The 21,105-nt window shown below is 40.1% G+C and overlaps 2 protein-coding genes across 13 annotated transcripts in view; both read left to right on the top strand.

Annotated features, from left to right (window-relative positions):
- The window catches only part of BicC (protein bicaudal C), a 95,988-nt gene extending 78,291 nt beyond the window's left edge, over positions 1-17,697 (top strand). For 6 of the 7 annotated variants that reach the window (XM_071682167.1, XM_071682164.1, XM_071682165.1 and 3 more), the window contains 4 exons: positions 312-422; positions 654-837; positions 15,107-15,226; positions 15,438-17,697. In XM_071682167.1, the coding sequence (XP_071538268.1) occupies positions 312-422; positions 654-837; positions 15,107-15,226; positions 15,438-15,541 (519 nt within the window). In that variant the 3' untranslated portion in view covers positions 15,542-17,697. The remainder of the gene's footprint in view (positions 1-311; positions 423-653; positions 838-15,106; positions 15,227-15,437) is intronic. The other variant, XM_071682166.1, reaches the window with a different exon arrangement.
- Positions 17,698-20,187: 2,490 nt separating this feature from the next.
- The window catches only part of LOC139759747 (L-asparaginase 1-like), a 96,507-nt gene continuing 95,589 nt past the window's right edge, over positions 20,188-21,105 (top strand). For 5 of the 6 annotated variants that reach the window (XM_071682178.1, XM_071682182.1, XM_071682179.1 and 2 more), the window contains exon 1: positions 20,257-20,410. The gene's annotated coding sequence lies outside the window, so the exon portion shown is untranslated. Of the gene's footprint in view, positions 20,411-21,105 lie in introns of all 6 variants that reach the window. The other variant, XM_071682183.1, reaches the window with a different exon arrangement.

Below are 21,105 nucleotides of genomic sequence, written 5' to 3' on the forward strand. Positions count from 1 at the left end.
CTTTGGAGAAACTCCCTTCTGGACTTTGAAGTGGAAAACTTTGTCGATTGACACAGTTTATGGATTCTAATGACCGAGACTCTGTCTTTCTTGGAACCCTGTACAGAGCACTTTCTAGCATTTCTAAGTCTTTTCTAGGTCCTTTGCACACAATACAAATTCAGGTAATTTTTTTGTTTCCCTATATGATTTTGCTCTTTGCCAAATTAGAATGCACTGAAACCAGACCAATTTTATAGTTTTTTTTTTTCAATTTGGTTGGATGTTTTCATTCAGAGCTGGTTGGTATTGTTTGTTTATCCTTATTTCAGAAGGGAGGATTGGATGACTGGGGGGAGTGGCAGCAGCAGGACAGTGCATCTGGAGATTTCTCATCTTGTCAGGCCTTATCCAGCCTACATTACCCATCACATATGACACGGGTAACTACTATCTTTGTTCATACAGTATTACCCTCTTCAGATAGTGGTTTTGATGGAAGAACATCACCTTTAAATCAGCTTACTAATAGATAAAGATCATTGTGTTCAGAAGAGGTTTGCATGTTATTCCTTTCATATGATTATCAGTTGTTATTTATAGAGTAATTATCCATTACAGCTAGGGTTAAGTGTGGGTGGCATTGTTATTTATAATGTGGTTGTCCATTACAGCTAGGGTCAAGTATGGGTGGCAATACCGATAATGGCCTGACTCTGCACAGACCTCATGTTAGTCTCTCGGCCAGTAATTTTATGGATTGTGTCTTGTCACGACCACGTGAAAGTTCTTGCAATTCCAGCCAGCATTCAGACATCACTTCTATACTTACTGATCTACAGTTGGAGCAGTATATAGGTAAGTTTCTTTTACAGACCAACAGTTGGAACTATATTGTCATACCTCAAGAGTTCTGCAGTTGGGACTATATATTTTTCATACTTGATCGCTGTTTCTCATGTATGCACACACGTATACACATATGTGCTGTCACTGGACTGAACCGAGGCATGTGAAATGTCGGGTAAACCATGGAAAGGCCTGTAAGTCCTGGATGTGGACAGGGAGTTCTGATTTCAGTGCATTACACATGACAGCTAGATACTGAGTGTGAACAAATGTGGCCTTTTATGTCTGTTTTCCTAGTGCTACCTCGCTGAAGTGGGGGACAGTGATGCCATTTCCTGTAGGATGGGGTGGCACCAGGAATGGATTAGAGGCAAGCCAGTATATGTAAATGTGTATATATGTATATGTCTGTGTTTTTATATGTTTTTTTTTTTTTTCTTTTTTTTTCTTTTTTTTTTTATACTTTGTCGCTGTATATATGCATTTATGTGTGGCGAGGTGGCGATGGGAATGAATAAAGGCAGACAGTGTGAATTGTGTGCATGTGTATATATGTATGTGTCTGTGTGTGTATATATGCATGTACATTGAGATGTATGGGTATGTATATTTGCATGTGTGGATGTGTATGTATATACATGTGTATGGGGGTGGGTTGGGCCATTTCTTTCGTCTGTTTCCTTGCACTACCTTGCAAATGCGGGAGACAGCGACAAAGCAAAATAAATAAATAAATATATATATGGGCATTTATATATATATATATATATATATATATATATATATATATATATATATATATATATATTTTTTTTTTATTTTTATTTTTTTTTCATACTATTCGCCATTTCCCGCGATAGCGAGGTAGCGTTAAGAACAGAGGACTGGGCCTTTGAGGGAATATCCTCACCTGGCCCCCTTCTCTGTTCCTTCTTTTGGAAAATTAAAAAAAAACGAGAGGGGAGGATTTCCAGCCCCCCGCTCCCTTCCCTTTTAGTCGCCTTCTACGACACGCAGGGAATACGTGGGAAGTATTCTTTCTCCCCTATCCCCAGATATATAAAGGAGCGGGGGGCCAGAAATCCTCCCCTCCTTGTATTAACTTTCTAAAATGGGAAACAGAAGAAGGAGTCACGCGGGGAGTGCTCATCCTCCTCGAAGGCTCAGAGTGGGGTGCCTAAATGTGTGTGGATGTAACCAAGATGTGAAAAAAGGAGAGATAGGTAGTATGTTTGAGGAAAGGAACCTGGATGTTTTGGCTCTGAGTGAAACGAAGCTCAAGGGTAAAGGGGAAGAGTGGTTTGGGAATGTCTGGGGAGTAAAGTCAGGGGTTAGTGAGAGGACAAGAGCAAGGGAAGGAGTAGCAATACTCCTGAAACAGGAGTTGTGGGAGTATGTGATAGAATGTAAGAAAGTAAATTCTCGATTAATATGGGTAAAACTGAAAGTTGATGGAGAGAGGTGGGTGATTATTGGTGCATATGCACCTGGGCATGAGAAGAAAGATCATGAGAGGCAAGTGTTTTGGGAGCAGCTGAATGAGTGTGTTAGTGGTTTTAATGCACGAGACCAGGTTATAGTGATGGGTGATTTGAATGCAAAGGTGAGTAATGTGGCAGTTGAGGGAATAATTGGTATACATGGGGTGTTCAGTGTTGTAAATGGAAATGGTGAAGAGCTTGTAGATTTATGTGCTGAAAAAGGACTGATGATTGGGAATACCTGGTTTAAAAAGCGAGATATACATAAGTATACTTATGTAAGTAGGAGAGATGGCCAGAGAGCGTTATTGGATTACGTGTTAATTGACAGGCGTGCAAAAGAGACTTTTGGATGTTAATGTGCTGAGAGGTGCAACTGGAGGGATGTCTCATCATTATCTTGTGGAGGCAAAGGTGAAGATTTGTATGGGTTTTCAGAAAAGAAGAGTGAATGTTGGGGTGAAGAGGGTGGTGAGAGTAAGTGAGCTTGGGAAGGAGACCTGTGTGAGGAAGTACCAGGAGAGACTGAGTACAGAATGGAAAAAGGTGAGAACAATGGAAGTAAGGGGAGTGGGGGAGGAATGGGATGTATTTAGGGAATCGGTGATGGATTGCGCAAAAGATGCTTGTGGCATGAGAAGAGTGGGAGGTGGGTTGATTAGAAAGGGTAGTGAGTGGTGGGATGAAGAAGTAAGAGTATTAGTGAAAGAGAAGAGAGAGGCATTTGGACGATTTTTGCAGGGAAAAAATGCAATTGAGTGGGAGATGTATAAAAGAAAGAGACAGGAGGTCAAGAGAAAGGTGCAAGAGGTGAAAAAAAGGGCAAATGAGAGTTGGGGTGAGAGAGTATCATTAAATTTTAGGGAGAATAAAAAGATGTTCTGGAAGGAGGTAAAAAAGTGCATAAGACAAGGGAGCAAATGGGAACTTCAGTGAAGGGCGCAAATGGGGAGGTGATAACAAGTAGTGGTGATGTGAGAAGGAGATGGAGTGAGTATTTTGAAGGTTTGTTGAATGTGTTTGATGATAGAGTGGCAGATATAGGGTGTTTTGGTCGAGGTGGTGTGCAAAGTGAGAGGGTTAGGGAAAATGGTTTGGTAAACAGAGAAGAGGTAGTGAAAGCTTTGCGGAAGATGAAAGCCGGCAAGGCAGCAGGTTTGGATGGTATTGCAGTGGAATTTATTAAAAAAGGGGGTGACTGTATTGTTGACTGGTTGGTAAGGTTATTTAATGTATGTATGACTCATGGTGAGGTGCCTGAGGATTGGCGGAATGCTTGCATAGTGCCACTGTACAAAGGCAAAGGGGATAAGAGTGAGTGCTCAAATTACAGAGGTATAAATTTGTTGAGTATTCCTGGTAAATTATATGGGAGGGTATTGATTGAGAGGGTGAAGGCATGTACAGAGCGTCAGATTGGGGAAGAGCAGTGTGGTTTCAGAAGTGGTGGAGGCAAGTTGTTAGAAGCAGTGAAAAGTTTTTATCGAGGATGTAAGGCATGTGTTCGTGTAGGAAGAGAGGAAAGTGATTGGTTCTCAGTGAATGTAGGTTTGCGGCAGGGGTGTGTGATGTCTCCATGGTTGTTTAATTTGTTTATGGATGGGGTTGTTAGGGAGGTGAATGCAAGAGTTTTGGAAAGAGGGGCAAGTATGAAGTCTGTTGTGAATGAGAGAGCTTCGGAAGTGAGTCAGTTGTTGTTCGCTGATGATACAGTGCTGGTGGCTGATTCATGTAAGAAACTGCAGAAGCTGGTGACTGAGTTTGGTAAAGTGTGTGAAAGAAGAAAGTTGAGAGTAAATGTGAATAAGAGCAAGGTTATTAGGTACAGTAGGGTTGAGGGTCAAGTCAATTGGGAGGTAAGTTTGAATGGAGAAAAACTGGAGGAAGTGAAGTGTTTTAGATATCTGGGAGTGGATCTGGCAGTGGATGGAACCATGGAAGCGGAAGTGAATCATAGGGTGGGGGAAGGGGCGAAAATTCTGGGAGCCTTGAAGAATGTTTGGAAGTCGAGAACATTATCTCGGAAAGCAAAAATGGGTATGTTTGAAGGAATAGTGGTTCCAACAATGTTGTATGGTTGCGAGGCGTGGGCTATGGATAGAGTTGTGCGCAGGAGGGTGGATGTGCTGGAAATGAGATGTTTGAGGACAATATGTGGTGTGAGGTGGTTTGATCGAGTAAGTAATGTAAGGGTGAGAGAGATGTGTGGAAATAAAAAGAGTGTGGTTGAGAGAGCAGAAGAGGGTGTTTTGAAATGGTGTGGTCACATGGAGAGAATGAGTGGGGAAAGATTGACCAAGAGGATATATGTGGAGGTGGAGGGAATGAGGAGAAGTGGGAGAACAAATTGGAGGTGGAAAGATGGAGTGAAAAAGATTTTGAGTGATCGGGGCCTGAACATGCAGGAGGGTGAAAGGCGTGCAAGGAATAGAGTGAATTGGAACGATGTGGTATACTGGGGTCGATGTGCTGTCAGTGGATTGAACCAGGGCATGTGAAGCGTCTGGGGTAAACCATGCAAAGTGTGTGGGGCCTGGATGTGGAAAGGGAGCTGTGGTTTTGGTGCATTATTACATGACAGCTAGAGAATGAGTGTGAACGAATGGGGCCTTTGGTGTTTTTCCTAGCGCTACCTTGCACACATGAGGGCAGAGGGGGTTGTTATTCCATGTGTGGCGAGGTGGCGATGGGAACAAATAAAGGCGGACTATGAATTATGTACATGTGTATATATGTATATGTCTTGGTGTGTATATATATGTGTACATTGAGATGTATAGGTAAGTATATTGTGCATCGGTGGACATGTATGTATATACATGTGTATGTGGGCGGGTTGGGCCATTCTTTCGTCTGTTTCCTTGCGCTACCTCGCTAATGCGGGAGACAGCGACAAAGCAAAATAAATAAATAAATAAATATATAATATATATATATATATATATATTCTTTCTTTTCTTTCTTTCATACTATTCGCCATTTCCCGCATTAGCGAGGTAGCGTTGAGAACAGAGGACTGGGCCCTTGAGGGAATATCCTCACCTGGGCCCCTTCTCTGTTCCCTCTTTTGGAAAATTAAAAAAAAAAGTGAGAGGGGAGGATTTCCAGCCCCCCGCTCTCTCCCCTTTTAGTCGCCTTCTACGACACGCAGGGAATACGTGGGAAGTATTCTTTCTCCCCTATCCCTCAGGGAAGTATATATATATATATATATATATATATATATATATATATATTTTTTTTTTTTTTTTTTTTATACTCTGTCGCTGTCTCCCGCGTCTGTGAGGTAGCGCAAGGAAACAGACGAAAGAAATGGCCCAACCGCCCCCCCCCATACACATGTACATACACACGTCCACACACGCAAATATACATACCTACACAGCTTTCCATGGTTTACCCCAGACGCTTCACATGCCTTGATTCAATCCACTGACAGCACGTCAACCCCTGTATACCACATCGCTCCAATTCACTCTATTCCTTGCCCTCCTTTCACCCTCCTGCATGTTCAGGCCCCGATCACACAAAATCTTTTTCACTCCATCTTTCCACCTCCAATTTGGTCTCCCTCTTCTCCTCGTTCCCTCCACCTCCGACACATATATCCTCTTGGTCAATCTTTCCTCACTCATTCTCTCCATGTGCCCAAACCATTTTAAAACACCCTCTTCTGCTCTCTCAACCACGCTCTTTTTATTTCCACACATCTCTCTTACCCTTACGTTACTTACTCGATCAAACCACCTCACACCACACATTGTCCTCAAACATCTCATTTCCAGCACATCCATCCTCCTGCGCACAACTCTATCCATAGCCCACGCCTCGCAACCATACAACATTGTTGGAACCACTATTCCTTCAAACATACCCATTTTTGCTTTCCGAGATAATGTTCTCGACTTCCACACATTTTTCAAGGCTCCCAAAATTTTCGCCCCCTCCCCCACCCTATGATCCACTTCCGCTTCCATGGTTCCATCCGCTGACAGATCCACTCCCAGATATCTAAAACACTTCACTTCCTCCAGTTTTTCTCCATTCAAACTCACCTCCCAATTGACTTGACCCTCAACCCTACTGTACCTAATAACCTTGCTCTTATTCACATTTACTCAACTTTCTTCTTCCACACACTTTACCAAACTCAGTCACCAGCTTCTGCAGTTTCTCACATGAATCAGCCACCAGCGCTGTATCATCAGCGAACAACAACTGACTCACTTCCCAAGCTCTCTCATCCCCAACAGACTTCATACTTGCCCCTCTTTCCAGGACTCTTGCATTTACCTCCCTAACAACCCCATCCATAAACAAATTAAACAACCATGGAGACATCACACACCCCTGCCGCAAACCTACATTCACTGAGAACCAATCACTTTCCTCTCTTCCTACACGTACACATGCCTTACATCCTCGATATATATATGTATATATATATATATATATATATATATATTTTTTTTTTTTTTTTTTTTTTTTTATACTTTGTCGCTGTCTCCCGCGTTTGCGAGGTAGCGCAAGGAAACAGACGAAAGAAATGGCCCAACCCCCCCCCCCATACACATGTACATATACACGTCCACACACGCAAATATACATACCTACACAGCTTTCCATGGTTTACCCCAGACGCTTCACATGCCTTGCTTCAATCCACTGACAGCACGTCAACCCCTGTATACCACATGACTCCAATTCACTCTATTTCTTGCCCTCCTTTCACCCTCCTGCATGTTCAGGCCCCGATCACACAAAATCTTTTTCACTCCATCTTTCCACCTCCAATTTGGTCTCCCTCTTCTCCTCGTTCCCTCCACCTCCGACACATATATCCTCTTGGTCAATCTCTCCTCACTCATTCTCTCCATGTGCCCAAACCATTTCAAAACACCCTCTTCTGCTCTCTCAACCACGCTCTTTTTATTTCCACACATCTCTCTTACCCTTACGTTACTTACTCGATCAAACCACCTCACACCACACATTGTCCTCAAACATCTCATTTCCAGCACATCCATCCTCCTACGCACAAATCTATCCATAGCCCACGCCTCGCAACCATACAACATTGTTGGAACCACTATTCCCTCAAACATACCCATTTTTGCTTTCTGAGATAATGTTCTCGACTTCCACACATTTTTCAAGGCTCCCAAAATTTTCGCCCCCTCCCCCACCCTATGATCCACTTCCGCTTCCATGGTTCCATCCGCTGACAGATCCACTCCCAGATATCTAAAACACTTCACTTCCTCCAGTTTTTCTCCATTCAAACTCACCTCCCAATTGACTTGACCCTCACCCCTACTGTACCTAATAACCTTGCTCTTATTCACATTTACTCTCAACTTTCTTCTTCCACACACTTTACCAAACTCAGTCACCAGCTTCTGCAGTTTCTCACATGAATCAGCCACCAGCGCTGTATCATCAGCGAACAACAACTGACTCACTTCCCAAGCTCTCTCATCCCCAACAGACTTCATACTTGCCCCTCTTTCCAGGACTCTTGCATTTACCTCCCTTACAACCCCATCCATAAACAAATTAAACAACCATGGAGACATCACACACCCCTGCCGCAAACCTACATTCACTGAGAACCAATCACTTTCCTCTCTTCCTACACGTACACATGCCTTACATCCTCGATAAAAACTTTTCACTGCTTCTAACAACTTGCCTCCCACACCATATATTCTTAATACCTTCCACAGAGCATCTCTATCAACTCTATCATATGCCTTCTCCAGATCCATAAATGCTACATACAAATCCATTTGCTTTTCTAAGTATTTCTCACATACATTCTTCAAAGCAAACACCTGATCCACACATCCTCTACCACTTCTGAAACCGCACTGTTCTTCCCCAATCTGATGCTCTGTACATGCCTTCACCCTCTCAATCAATACCCTCCCATATAATTTATATATATATATATATATATATATATATATATATATATATATATATATATATATATATATATATTTTTTTTTTTTTTTTTTTATACTATTTGCCATTTCCCGCGTTAGCGAGGTAGCGTTAAGAACAGAGAACTGGGCCTTAGAGGGAATATCCTCACCTGACCCCCTTCTCTGTTCCTTCTTTTAGAAAATTAAAAAAAAAAACAAGAAAGGGGAGGATTTCCAGCCACCCGCTCCCTCCCCTTTTAGTCGCCTTCTACGACACGCAGGGAATACGTGGGAAGCATTCTTTCTCCCCTATCCCCAGGGATAATATATAAGACAAGGGAGCAAATGGGAACTTCAGTGAAGGGCGTAAATGGGGAGGTGATAACAAGTAGTGGTGATGTGAGAAGGAGATGGAATGAGTATTTTGAAGGTTTGTTGAATGTGTCTGATGACAGAGTGGCAGATATAGGGTGTTTTGGTCGAGGTGGTGTGCAAAGTGAGAGGGTTAGGGAAAATGATTTGGTAAACAGAGAAGAGGTAGTAAAAGCTTTGCGGAAGATGAAAGCCGGCAAGGCAGCAGGTTTGGATGGTATTGCAGTGGAATTTATTAAAAAAGGGGGTGACTGTATTGTTGACTGGTTGGTAAGGTTATTTAATGTATGTATGACTCATGGTGAGGTGCCTGAGGATTGGCGGAATGCGTGCATAGTGCCATTGTACAAAGGCAAAGGGGATAAGAGTGAGTGCTCAAATTACAGAGGTATAAGTTTGTTGAGTATTCCTGGTAAATTATATGGGAGGGTATTGATTGAGAGGGTGAAGGCATGTACAGAGCATCAGATTGGGGAAGAGCAGTGCGGTTTCAGAAGTGGTAGAGGATGTGTGGATCAGGTGTTTGCTTTGAAGAATGTATGTGAGAAATACTTAGAAAAGCAAATGGATTTGTATGTAGCATTTATGGATCTGGAGAAGGCATATGATAGAGTTGATAGAGATGCTCTGTGGAAGGTATTAAGAATATATGGTGTGGGAGGCAAGTTGTTAGAAGCAGTGAAAAGTTTTTATCGAGGATGTAAGGCATGTGTACGTGTAGGAAGAGAGGAAAGTGATTGGTTCTCAGTGAATGTAGGTTTGCGGCAGGGGTGTGTGATGTCTCCATGGTTGTTTAATTTGTTTATGGATGGGGTTGTTAGGGAGGTGAATGCAAGAGTCCTGGAAAGAGGGGCAAGTATGAAGTCTGTTGGGGATGAGAGAGCCTGGGAAGTGAGTCAGTTGTTGTTCGCTGATGATACAGCGCTGGTGGCTGATTCATGTGAGAAACTGCAGAAGCTGGTGACTGAGTTTGGTAAAGTGTGTGGAAGAAGAAAGTTAAGAGTAAATGTGAATAAGAGCAAGGTTATTAGGTACAGTAGGGTTGAGGGTCAAGTCAATTGGGAGGTAAGTTTGAATGGAGAAAAACTGGAGGAAGTGAAGTGTTTTAGATATCTGGGAGTGGATCTGTCAGCGGATGGAACCATGGAAGCGGAAGTGGATCATAGGGTGGGGGAGGGGGCGAAAATTTTGGGAGCCTTGAAAAATGTGTGGAAGTCGAGAACATTATCTCGGAAAGCGAAAAATGGGTATGTTTGAGGGAATAGTGGTTCCAACAATGTTGTATGGTTGCGAGGCGTGGGCTATGGATAGAGTTGTGCGCAGGAGGATGGATGTGCTGGAAATGAGATGTTTGAGGACAATGTGTGGTGTGAGGTGGTTTGATCGAGTAAGTAACGTAAGGGTAAGAGAGATGTGTGGAAATAAAAAGAGCGTGGTTGAGAGAGCAGAAGAGGGTGTTTTGAAATGGTTTGGGCACATGGAGAGAATGAGTGAGGAGAGATTGACCAAGAGGATATATGTGTCGGAGGTGGAGGGAACGAGGAGAAGAGGGAGACCAAATTGGAGGTGGATAGATGGAGTGAAAAAGATTTTGTGTGATCGGGGCCTGACATGCAGGAGGGTGAAAGGAGGGCAAGGAATAGAGTGAATTGGAGCGATGTGGTATACAGGGGTTGACGTGCTGTCAGTGGAGTGAATCAAGGCATGTGAGGCGTCTGGGGTGGACCATGGAAAGCTGTGTAGGTATGTATACACGTGTGTGGACATGTGTATGTACATGTGTATGGGGGGGGGGGGGTTGGGCCATTTCTTTCGTCTGTTTCCTTGCGCTACCTCGCAGACGCGGGAGACAGCGACAAAGTATAAAAAAAAAAAAAAAAAAAAAAAAAAAATATTAATGAAGGTGAAGAACTTTTATGTACATGATTCATGAAATGATGGTAAAGGCAAGAGATCGTGGGAGTATATATATATATATATATATATATATATATATATATATATATATATATATATATATATATACATACATATACACATATACAACACCCACGACTTTGATGGTCATTTATGTAAGGGGAAAATATATAGTAATGTGGAGAAAAGGCCTAAGAATGGAAGCAATGTAACTTTTGATCACTTGGTCTTCATTTTAGAGAAAAAGAGTCAGTCAGAGAGAGAGATATAGGATATAGATAGATAGATAGATAGATAGAGAGAGAGAGAGAGAGAGAGAGAGAGAGAGAGAGAGAGAGAGAGAGATAGGATATAGATAGATAGAGAGAGAGAGAGAGAGAGAGAGAGAGAGTCTGTCTCTGTTGGTGTAATATATATATATATATATATATATATATATATATATATATATATATATATATGTTTTTTTTTTTTTTTCATACTATTCGCCATTTCCCGCGATAGCGAGGTAGCGTTAAGAACAGAGGACTGGGCCTTTGAGGGAATATCCTCACCTGGCCCCCTTCTCTGTTCCTTCTTTTGGAAAATTAAAAAAAAAAACGAGAGGGGAGGATTTCCAGCCCCCCGCTCCCTTCCCTTTTAGGCGCCTTCTACGACACGCAGGGAATACGTGGGAAGTATTCTTTCTCCCCTATCCCCAGGGATAATATATATATATATATATATATATATATATATATATATATATATGAGTGGATAGGCCATTCTTCTTCTGTTTCCTGGTGCTACCTTGCTGAAACGGGAAACAGCGATTAAGCATGATAATATTTTATTTATATTTATTTTGCTTTGTTGCTGTCTCCCGCGTTTGCGAGGTAGCGCAAGGAAACAGACGAAAGAAATGGCCCAACCCACCCCCATACACAATGTATATACATACACGTCCACACACGCAAATATACATACCTATACATCTCAATGTACACATATATATACACACACAGACATATATATATATACCCATGCACACAATTCACACTGTCTGCCTTTATTCATTCCCATCGCCACCTCGCCACACATGGAATACCATCCCCCTCCCCCATCATGTGTGCGAGGTAGCACTAGGAAAAGACAACAAAGGCCCCATTCGTTCACACTCAGTCTCTAGCTGTCATGCAATAATGCCCGAAACCACAGCTCCCTTTCCACGTCCAGGCCCCACTCAACTTTCCATGGTTTACCCCAGACGCTTCACATGCCCTGATTCAATCCACTGACAGCACGTCAACCCCGGTATACCACCGATCCAATTCACTCTATTCCTTGCCCTCCTTTCACCCTCCTGCATGTTCAGGCCCCGATCACACAAAATCCTTTTCACTCCATCTTTCCACCTCCAATTTGGTCTCCCACTTCTCCTCGTTCCCTCCACCTCCGACACATATATCCTCTTGGTCAATCTTTCCTCACTCATTCTCTCCATGTGCCCAAACCATTTCAAAACACCCTCTTCTGCTCTCTCAACCACACTCTTTTTATTTCCACACATCTCTTTTACCCTTACATTACTTACTCGATCAAACCACCTCACACCACACATTGTCCTCAAACATCTCATTTCCAGCACATCCATCCTCCTGCGCACAACTCTATCCATAGCCCACGCCTTGCAACCATACAACATAGTTGGAACCACTATTCCTTCAAACATACCCATTTTTGCTTTCCGAGATAATGTTCTCGACTTCCACACATTCTTCAAGGCTCCCAGGATTTTCGCCCCCTCCCCCACCCTACGATTCACTTCCGCTTCCATGGTTCCATCCACTGCCAGATCCACTCCCAGATATCTAAAACACTTTACTTCCTCCAGTTTTTCTCCATTCAAACTTACCTCCCAAATGACTTGACCCTCAACCCTACTGTACCTAATAACCTTGCTCTTATTCACATTTACTCTTAACTTTCATCTTTCACACACTTTACCAAACTCAGTCACCAGCTTCTGCAGTTTCTCACATGAATCAGCCACCAGGGCTGTATCATCAGCGAACAACAACTGACTCACTTCCCAAGCTCTCTCATTCACAACAGACTTCATACTTGCCCCTCTTTCCAAAACTCTTGCATTCACCTCCCTAACAACCCCATCCATAAACAAATTAAACAACCATGGAGACATCACACACCCCTGCCGCAAACCTACATTCACCGAGAAATAAATAGATATATAATATTTATCAGCATGCCTGTAGATAGAATTTTTATCAGAAAAGGGTATAGTTAAAGCATTTTATCAGAGAAAATAACCATGGCCTGATGGAATTCTACTTATATTTCTAAATAGACAGCTATTGATGGGAAAACCTTTCGTGATACTGTTGGCAAAGATGTATCAATCCAATTAGCAGATATGCACAAAATAGCGTGTAAAGCAAATCCAAATTGATAGTGAAGCAAACCATATTGGCAAGTTATCCTAATAGTGCATATAATTAGGATACATGAAGGAGTGAAAAGATGTGTTATGGTCCATCTTGTCTGCTGGAAAATTGTAAATGAAGGCAAGCATGGATTATGTACCAATTGAAAGTACAAAAATATAACCATTAATTCACTCAGTTGGTCTATATGAAACTAATGTAAGGATAGAGAATGGACACATTTCCTTGATTTTACAAAATCAATAGAGTAAAATTTGTTCATCCACCAATTGGTCTCTTTTGTCTTTAGCTAAGGGCATCAAGAACAACTTTTGTAGCTCTACCTTTTCTTCACTTTTCCATTCTAATGGTGCTATAGCTGTCTCTCATTAGATAAAGTAACACTCATTCATTCTCATTTCTCCTCAAACTCTATGATGTAATTCCTTCACCTACGGATGCTCCTCTTACTAATTGTATGCCCCTCCTTATAATCTTGCAGAGATTATAGACCTGAGGGCATCCACCATGTGTACTGAAAGTGTGTGCCTCTGAGCTTGTCCAGTTGCATGCTCATCTGTTCTATTTCTGTTTAAAAAACAGAGCTCTTATTTTTTGGAAACACGCTTTGGTACAACCCATCCCGGAGAAGAGTGCTTGGACTTCTACTGTTTATGAAGTCTTTCAGTCCCTCCTCAACTCTCATATCCTCAGACATCTCGAATCTCTCCACGTTCTCTCTGATCTCTAGTATGGCTTCTGTAAGGCAAGATCCAGTGGTGATATTCTCTCATATCTTGATAATGTCTGATCATCATCCCTGAAAAATTTTGGGGAATCCTTGGTAATCGCCCTTGATATATCCAAGCTTTTGACAGGATGTGACATCAGGTTCTCATCTCGAATATCCCCTGTTTTGGCTTCCCTCCCTAACTTTGTTCTCTCGTATCCAGCTTCCTATATGGCTGATCTGTCTATGTGGTTGTTTGTGTATCAGCCTCTTACCCTTTCTCTGTCAACAGCAGTGTCCCTCAAGGTACTGCTTTCACAGCTTGGGTGGTTCTAGCTCTGCATCCTTACTTGACAGACTTTAGTCATAAGTAGTCCAACTTATTAACTTCCTGAGGCATACTTCAAAACTTGACTCATTTTCCCCACAGTGCCAGGATGTTTCACTTTCCCTCTTGTATGGTACGACTTTGACTTTAGCTCCTGAGATCTGGCTGGAGTTCACAAGTAATGGAGAGACATTTTTTGTGGCCACCCTCCTTGTGGGCATTTCAAAGGGAACAGTTGTCAGAGATATAGATAGATAGACAGAGCAGGCTGCTTATGCCATCACCACAAGTTAGATCACACAATACGCTGCCAGCTGCTGTGTTATATGATTATTGTTTGGCCACTGGCTCCTCAAGGGTTGGCCGTTTTGTTGGCATTTTTCTTTCCATACACTGCGAAGGCTTGGAATTCAATACAGTCTCGTGTCTTTCCCAACAACAATTACTCACTACTTTCGAATTTGTAAATACTTTTAAATGTCTCTTCATTTTCTTCATTAACTTATTTATAATTCACTTTAAGCTTGGCCATAAAGTCCATGACTGGAGCCTTCAACTTTAAAAAAAGGAAAAGAAATATGGGAATATATATCCATGATAAGCTAGAAAGCAGATAAAGATGGTTTGTAGTAGATATGAATTAATTGAGTATATCAATAATACCACTGAAATCTAATGTAAGTGACTTTAAAAGAAATTTTAATATTGAGGGGATTGGAGAGATCAGATCCAGTAATTATATGGGTTGGAGACTTTGACTTGCATTTTATTGAGTGGAAGGTAAGAGTAAATTATTGGTGTAGAAACAGAAAAGATTAGTGGATCAGCAGATGGTAGAGAACATTTCCTGATGTCTAATTAATTTGTGAATTTTGATTGTAGGTAGTAGTTGGTAGGCAGCCACCAACCAGGGAGGTATATTACTAGTACTGCCAACCTGGATATTGGTAGGGTTAGTGATAGCCGAGAGATTTTAAGGAGCATTAAAGGAGGTTGACAACTTGTATTGATAATGTGAGCCTTTTGGGAAGTAACATGAATGATGCAAATGTTAATTTTTGTATTGCATATGATTTTTAAGTATTTTTTATTTTTCTCAGATGTATTTGCAGCACAAGAGGTTGATCTAAGCATGTTCCTGACTCTTGATGACACAGATCTTAAGGAACTGGGCATAAAGATATTTGGACATCGAAAGCGCATTCTTATGGCAATAAAAGGTAAGTTACATAAGGTCTTGTTTTCATTTTGTTATATGTGAAAATGATGCATTTTCCTATTACTATTTGTTAATTTCTCCTTTTTACAATGTTGATTATTAATTTGTATTTTGTTTTTTAAAGAGACAAGTTGGGTTGATTGCTTTCCATACATCAGTGTCAGCTTCATTTTTTTGTTCCTGCTGCTGTTATTTTGAAACTTTATTTACAGATCTGGCAGCAAAAAAGCCATTCTTCTTTGGTGGTCTTGGTGGTGTGACAAGTGGAGTAGATTGTACATCTGCCATCAGAGAGGCGGCATCAGCATGGGAGTAATGTAAAGAATATGACAGAAAGAATTATGGGGAGTTGGAAGATTTGACTGGGGATTATATTTAATGATAGTGCTCTAGTTTTGACAGAATTTGAGATCAGGGTGTATTTATACTGATTTATCATGGACTTCATTATCTTGTAGTAACTAAGGGTGAATGACGAACTGTTAATGTAACCACTTAAGGAAGTTTATACAATGTATTTTACCTCATTAATTGGCCATAATTTGTAGTTCAAAATCAAATATTTTTGTTTATGAAATATCATTAATGATGTTTTGTAGATTTCTTTTTTAAAGTTAACTGAAAGTGGCAGTTTTAGATAAGAATTTCTACTAAATTTTGCAGCAACATTTTCTAATGATTTCACTTTCCATTGACATACAATTACAGTTTCAATCAACAGTTTTTGTTCCATCTTGTTTGTTAATGATGGTATCTGTAAATTATAACTTACACAAAGATAATTTTATTTTATTACATTTCTGCACATACAAGAATTAGTACATAACCATTTTTGGACTTGATAATGTTTCATTATTTGTAATAGGCTTGCCTGTATGAACAGGTTTGTTTAGTAACGAAATGTGACATGTCTGGTGGGTGGAAAGTTTTTAATTTCTTAAGATTTAGCTTTTTAGATTGGGGCTTTACACACCACCAGTTTTGTCGATGTCGATTCATAGATGTGTCTGACAACCCAGAGCCATGGAGTAGTGGTCAGCTTTAGTGTAGTGGTTTAAAATTCTGAAATATTAACATTGCTGAGATATTAAACCCAGAACTGTTTACTGCCAATTTTAAAAAGTTTTCTCAGAATATTGATCCAATATGAATATTGTAAAGTGTTACTTTGCTGTCACTATTACCATGTATCTGCTTGGCATCTTGTGTTTGTCTTGACATAGTGTGAAAAAGTCACTTCATTTGCTACATGCTAAGATTATCTGCCTGTATATTTCAGCAGCTTTCTGACTTGCCTTTAGGCGATAAAATGTCTCAGATTATTTGAAAGGGGAATTGGCTATGGCTGAATGTGTGTATCATCTAAGGTGATGTGATTTATGTGTGAACTCTGAAACAGAATACACAAGTACAAATATTGCAGGTTTTTCAGAGTTCTGCTTGCGTTATTGCTCAGATTTGATGGCATCATGATGCTTAACTGAAATTGTGGTAGTTTATTCAGACTCTGTGAGCTTTGTTGAAAATATTGGTACTATAGTTCAATGACATTACATTTCCAGTGGCCTGTGTGCCTGTGTTCATTGTGTGATTCTTTGTGCCAGGTGCAGCTGTATCATTTGAATTTTATATCATATTTTATGTTTAAAGTGTTAAAGATTTTTCTTGTAAGGATAAACAGTTTACAATCAAGCTGGTATACATTTGAATTTTCATAGATTAGTCCATTGGTTTCAGAATTGGTATTCAGGCAGGAAATCTGCACTACTTTGTTTGGAGTTTAGATGACAAAGAATTCAGTCTTAATTGAAAATTTTGTTTATTTATAAACACTTCACTGAACTCCCAAGTCACTGTTGCATTCATTATATTATTTCCTGCTTGTACTGGTAGATTTTGACCTGGACAAAGTTCTTCCATGGATCGTGTGGCCCCATGATGTAATTTTGTTTTACAATTTTAAAGTCATTCCATAATTGCATAGCAAGTGCCTTAATGCAGTGTTCATGTGGAATATAATTGTGATATTAACTATAGATTGTATTTTACCATTTTGGGTGTTATGCCCAAGGTTAGTTCACTATTTTTTTTATATAAAAGTTTTGTAAATACCATGAATCATTAATTTCAACTTGATATGTTACCTACGTGCATGTAATTACTTAAAAACATTCTCTAGTCTTTATGTTCTGTTCAGAGAAAAATTGTCACTCTTGTTGATAGCTTTTTAGATTTTTATTACTTTTAGAGCAATGGGAGTTTTAGTTAGTGTATTGGGGTTTTACAGGAGTGACTGCTTTTCCCTTGAGAGAATAACTGTTGTGTTCCTAAATATAAAGATAAACAAAAACTAAATCCTTAGTATGCTCTTATTTTAATTAAAAACATGAATCTATGGGTTTGCGAAGAATTCTGCATTTTCAGTTTAATTGCTCTTAATTTTCGTTTGGTTCTGAATAAAGTTTAACTAGATTTGTGTATTCTTTACCCAACCATTATATGAAAAGGAATATTTCATTAGTATTCCAGTGGTTAGGAAGTTGTTACTGTCATACTGATGTGTTTGTCTATCTCGGACGTCCTTTCCTTCTGGGAACATTAAGGGAGATGGCGTTGGCAAAAGTTTCTCCATTTGTCCTTGCATGCCTTCCTCGCATACACCATTTATATATGTTTATCTTATCATAAATGCCTCTTCCCTTGTGTTTATTGTGTAAATATAAATGAATGAGGATTTAGAAATATGAGTTTTTAGGGCTTGGGGACCACAACTTCAGCAATGCAGCAACAGGTTATGACAATCCAAGTCATGTATCTGTATGTTGTGCTTACAAGAGTTGATTGCAAGTAACAGAACTCAAGGCATGGAATGGTTTGATGCGAGACTTGCACATAGTATGCCTGCATGAACTTTTTATTTACAATGGAAGGAGTTCCTTTAATTAATGATGAGCATTTGACAGAAGGGTTGCTCTTTGTGATCATGGAAATGAGACCAATATATTCATATGTCTATTCATGGAAAATTGAAGAAAGAACTCTATTATTCACTCATTGTTACAAGCAGAATGCTGATAATGCAGATGTACTCCATGTTCTGTGTATCAACAAATTTCTTCATTTTATGCAAAGGATTGTGTATCTTACTACTTTGTATGTATTCTTATATGGTAAATTTACTTCATTCTTGTTTTATGAAATTAATGATGCAGTAACCTGTACATTTCTTCTATTGTAGGAAAGTTTTACTGCCTCTAATCTCGCAATGCAAGCCTGATTTTTTTCTGGTGCAGGTACCATATTTTTTTTTACTCTGGATCTTCTGTGTTCCATGTTTTGAAACGATCAGAGGAGCCAAGTGACTTTTTTGTTTTGAAACAACTTAAGAAACCTACTTATTGGGACTGCCATGGAATTTCTATAAAATTACAACATTAATGGACCCAGGAACCAAGTTCGCAGCACTGCTATTGGGGATCCCAACCCATTTTGAGGAAGCTTCACTGACATTCGTTCTCTAATGGAACGGTAATTTGCCATCCCATTGAAGGTGTCTTCACTGTATTGCGTGAAGAGCCACCTTCTTTACTAATCTCCAGGAAAATACAGTCCGACTATCCATCTCTCTTGTTCAAAACACTGTGTATTTTGTTGCATCGGACAGCAAAAATCTTTACTCTCTCTCATTCTAGTAGTTTCTCCTTTGCGAATATTCACCTATTTACTTTGATCATCGTGTGTTAAAATGATCATCTGTGTTAAAAAGAAAGTCAGTATGTAAGGATCATTTACCCTGTCAAGTCAGTCCAATCGCCTGATATGGAAAACGGCCTTGATTAACGGTAATCTTAAGCTTTTCATGTACATTTTACACTGGAAACTCATCTTGTGTTTGCAACGTTCTGTCGGCTAATGGAACCAGGTTGTGAGGGTTGTATCAAAGAACACGAAGCTGTAGTCTTGCTTTTGTAGATTCGTATAAAGTTTATGGCTATTTCTTAAGGCTTCTATTAACTTAATATTAAATTCATCTCTTCCCCCGTCACAAACAGTCTCAAGGTGACCCAGTGATCTGTTTCTGATTATGTTACTTGTAGGAGGAAAAAAAAGCCGTCGGTGAGTTGTGGCCTACACTAAAGAATCCTCTTCCGAGGCGAGGTTATCTTACTGCCTTCAGCCATAATGCTCCTGGCAATGTGTCCGATGACGCCAGTTCTCCGAAATGTTTGCAATGATTCATCTCTAGATGAAAGTTACGAACCGTCTGCCACTTAACATGTGTTCCGTTGTTGATTACATGGTAATGCGACATTGGAGAAAATGTTAGATATAAAAGCCTAGTATAATGTAAATGCCCGTAAATGAACCCAAACGTCAAATACCCCAAAACAAAAGCGCTAGAAGTAGGTCGCAGTATTTTCGTTGAACAAGTTTCGCTAAATCACACATTTATTGTCTCGTTCATTCTCGTGGCAAGGTCTTTTATACGGTAGGTGCTCATCTGGAGTGGAGAAAAAACCTAGCCCAGTAATCCTGCCCGTAACAGTAGACCTTAGCTGAATGAGCATGTCGCAGTGATGACAACCAAAGAAATACGCGAAATTAGTAGCCACACTATATATTGCAATGTCTTCAGTTAAAGTTTGAAATTTCAGTTACCGATAGATATTTAGAGGTTAGTTGGTAAGTCTCTTACCTGTAAGTGAAAGTGTTACATTAATTCAGTGATGAATAACTTGGAAATCCTTTTTTCATAAATTGAGTTCTTCAACTTCATAACATTACAATACGTAAGACTATGAATCCCACCCCCGTCTCGTGGGTGATGCGACCGCACCTCCTACTCAGCCAATCACCGCATCCACATTTCTGACGTCACGTACAAGTCTTCCAATCCGGTGATTTGTTTTGGGTACTAAACACTTCTAGCCAATCCGGAGACGGGGATTCCATGACGCAACTAGACGTCTGAGGCAAGCGGCTGCCGGCCGGCGCCTGAAGAGTGTGTTCGGACTGCGATCAATACCTTTCGAGTTGAGCAGAGTAGTATCATTCTTGATTCAGTGGTGCCAGCAGCTAAACCGGCGTAGTGCTTGACTAGAGCCTCAGTGTGGCATTGGACTGACTCGGACTACTCGAATCTTTTGAATTTATTTGCTTTACTCTAGAAGGATAACCTTCAAATGTAAGTTAACAGATAATCCTTAACGGAAATACGTTGAAATCCGGTTTAAAATTGTCGGTTAGGTATTTTTAATAGCAAGAATTAGTATAATACAAAAAGAAAATGACACAAAATGAGAAAGTTGTCCTTTTACAGGACCAGTGTCCTTATTGACCCAGGCAGAGGACAGGTCAACTGGTTTCCGACCTTGGAAACTGAGGTTGACCCAACTTAAACAATGTGTTAGGGAAAACCAATGGTGTATTAACATAATCACATAGAAGAGGGAGATTACACTCGTGGTGCCCTACTACTTAATCTTCGTCAACCTTTCCTACTTTTGTGTAAGGTCATAATTTACATTCTCATCACTTAGTTTATTCCACTCATTTACTAATATACTATAAAAGTGTTTCTCTGCATCTTTTTTGACAAGTTTCTTACATTTCATATTTGTGACACTTGGTGAGTATTGGTAGTAGTAAAGTATGGGTAGATGGAAGCTGAAATGGAGAGACGTGATAAAATGTACTTAATGACAATTTAATGTTGTATTGGACAATTATAGAAAAAAGTTAAATGCTAAGATCTATCGAAAAAGTATGTTTTATACACTGACACAAACTATGCTCAGTGAGACACTGAATAAACTATTGACTTTTTCTGGGAAGCCTGTTCTCACATTGTGGGCAGAGTTACAAAGATTGCGCACATTT

This window comes from Panulirus ornatus, chromosome 34 (assembly GCF_036320965.1).
Source record: "Panulirus ornatus isolate Po-2019 chromosome 34, ASM3632096v1, whole genome shotgun sequence".
Classification (NCBI taxonomy): Eukaryota; Metazoa; Arthropoda; class Malacostraca; order Decapoda; family Palinuridae; genus Panulirus; species Panulirus ornatus.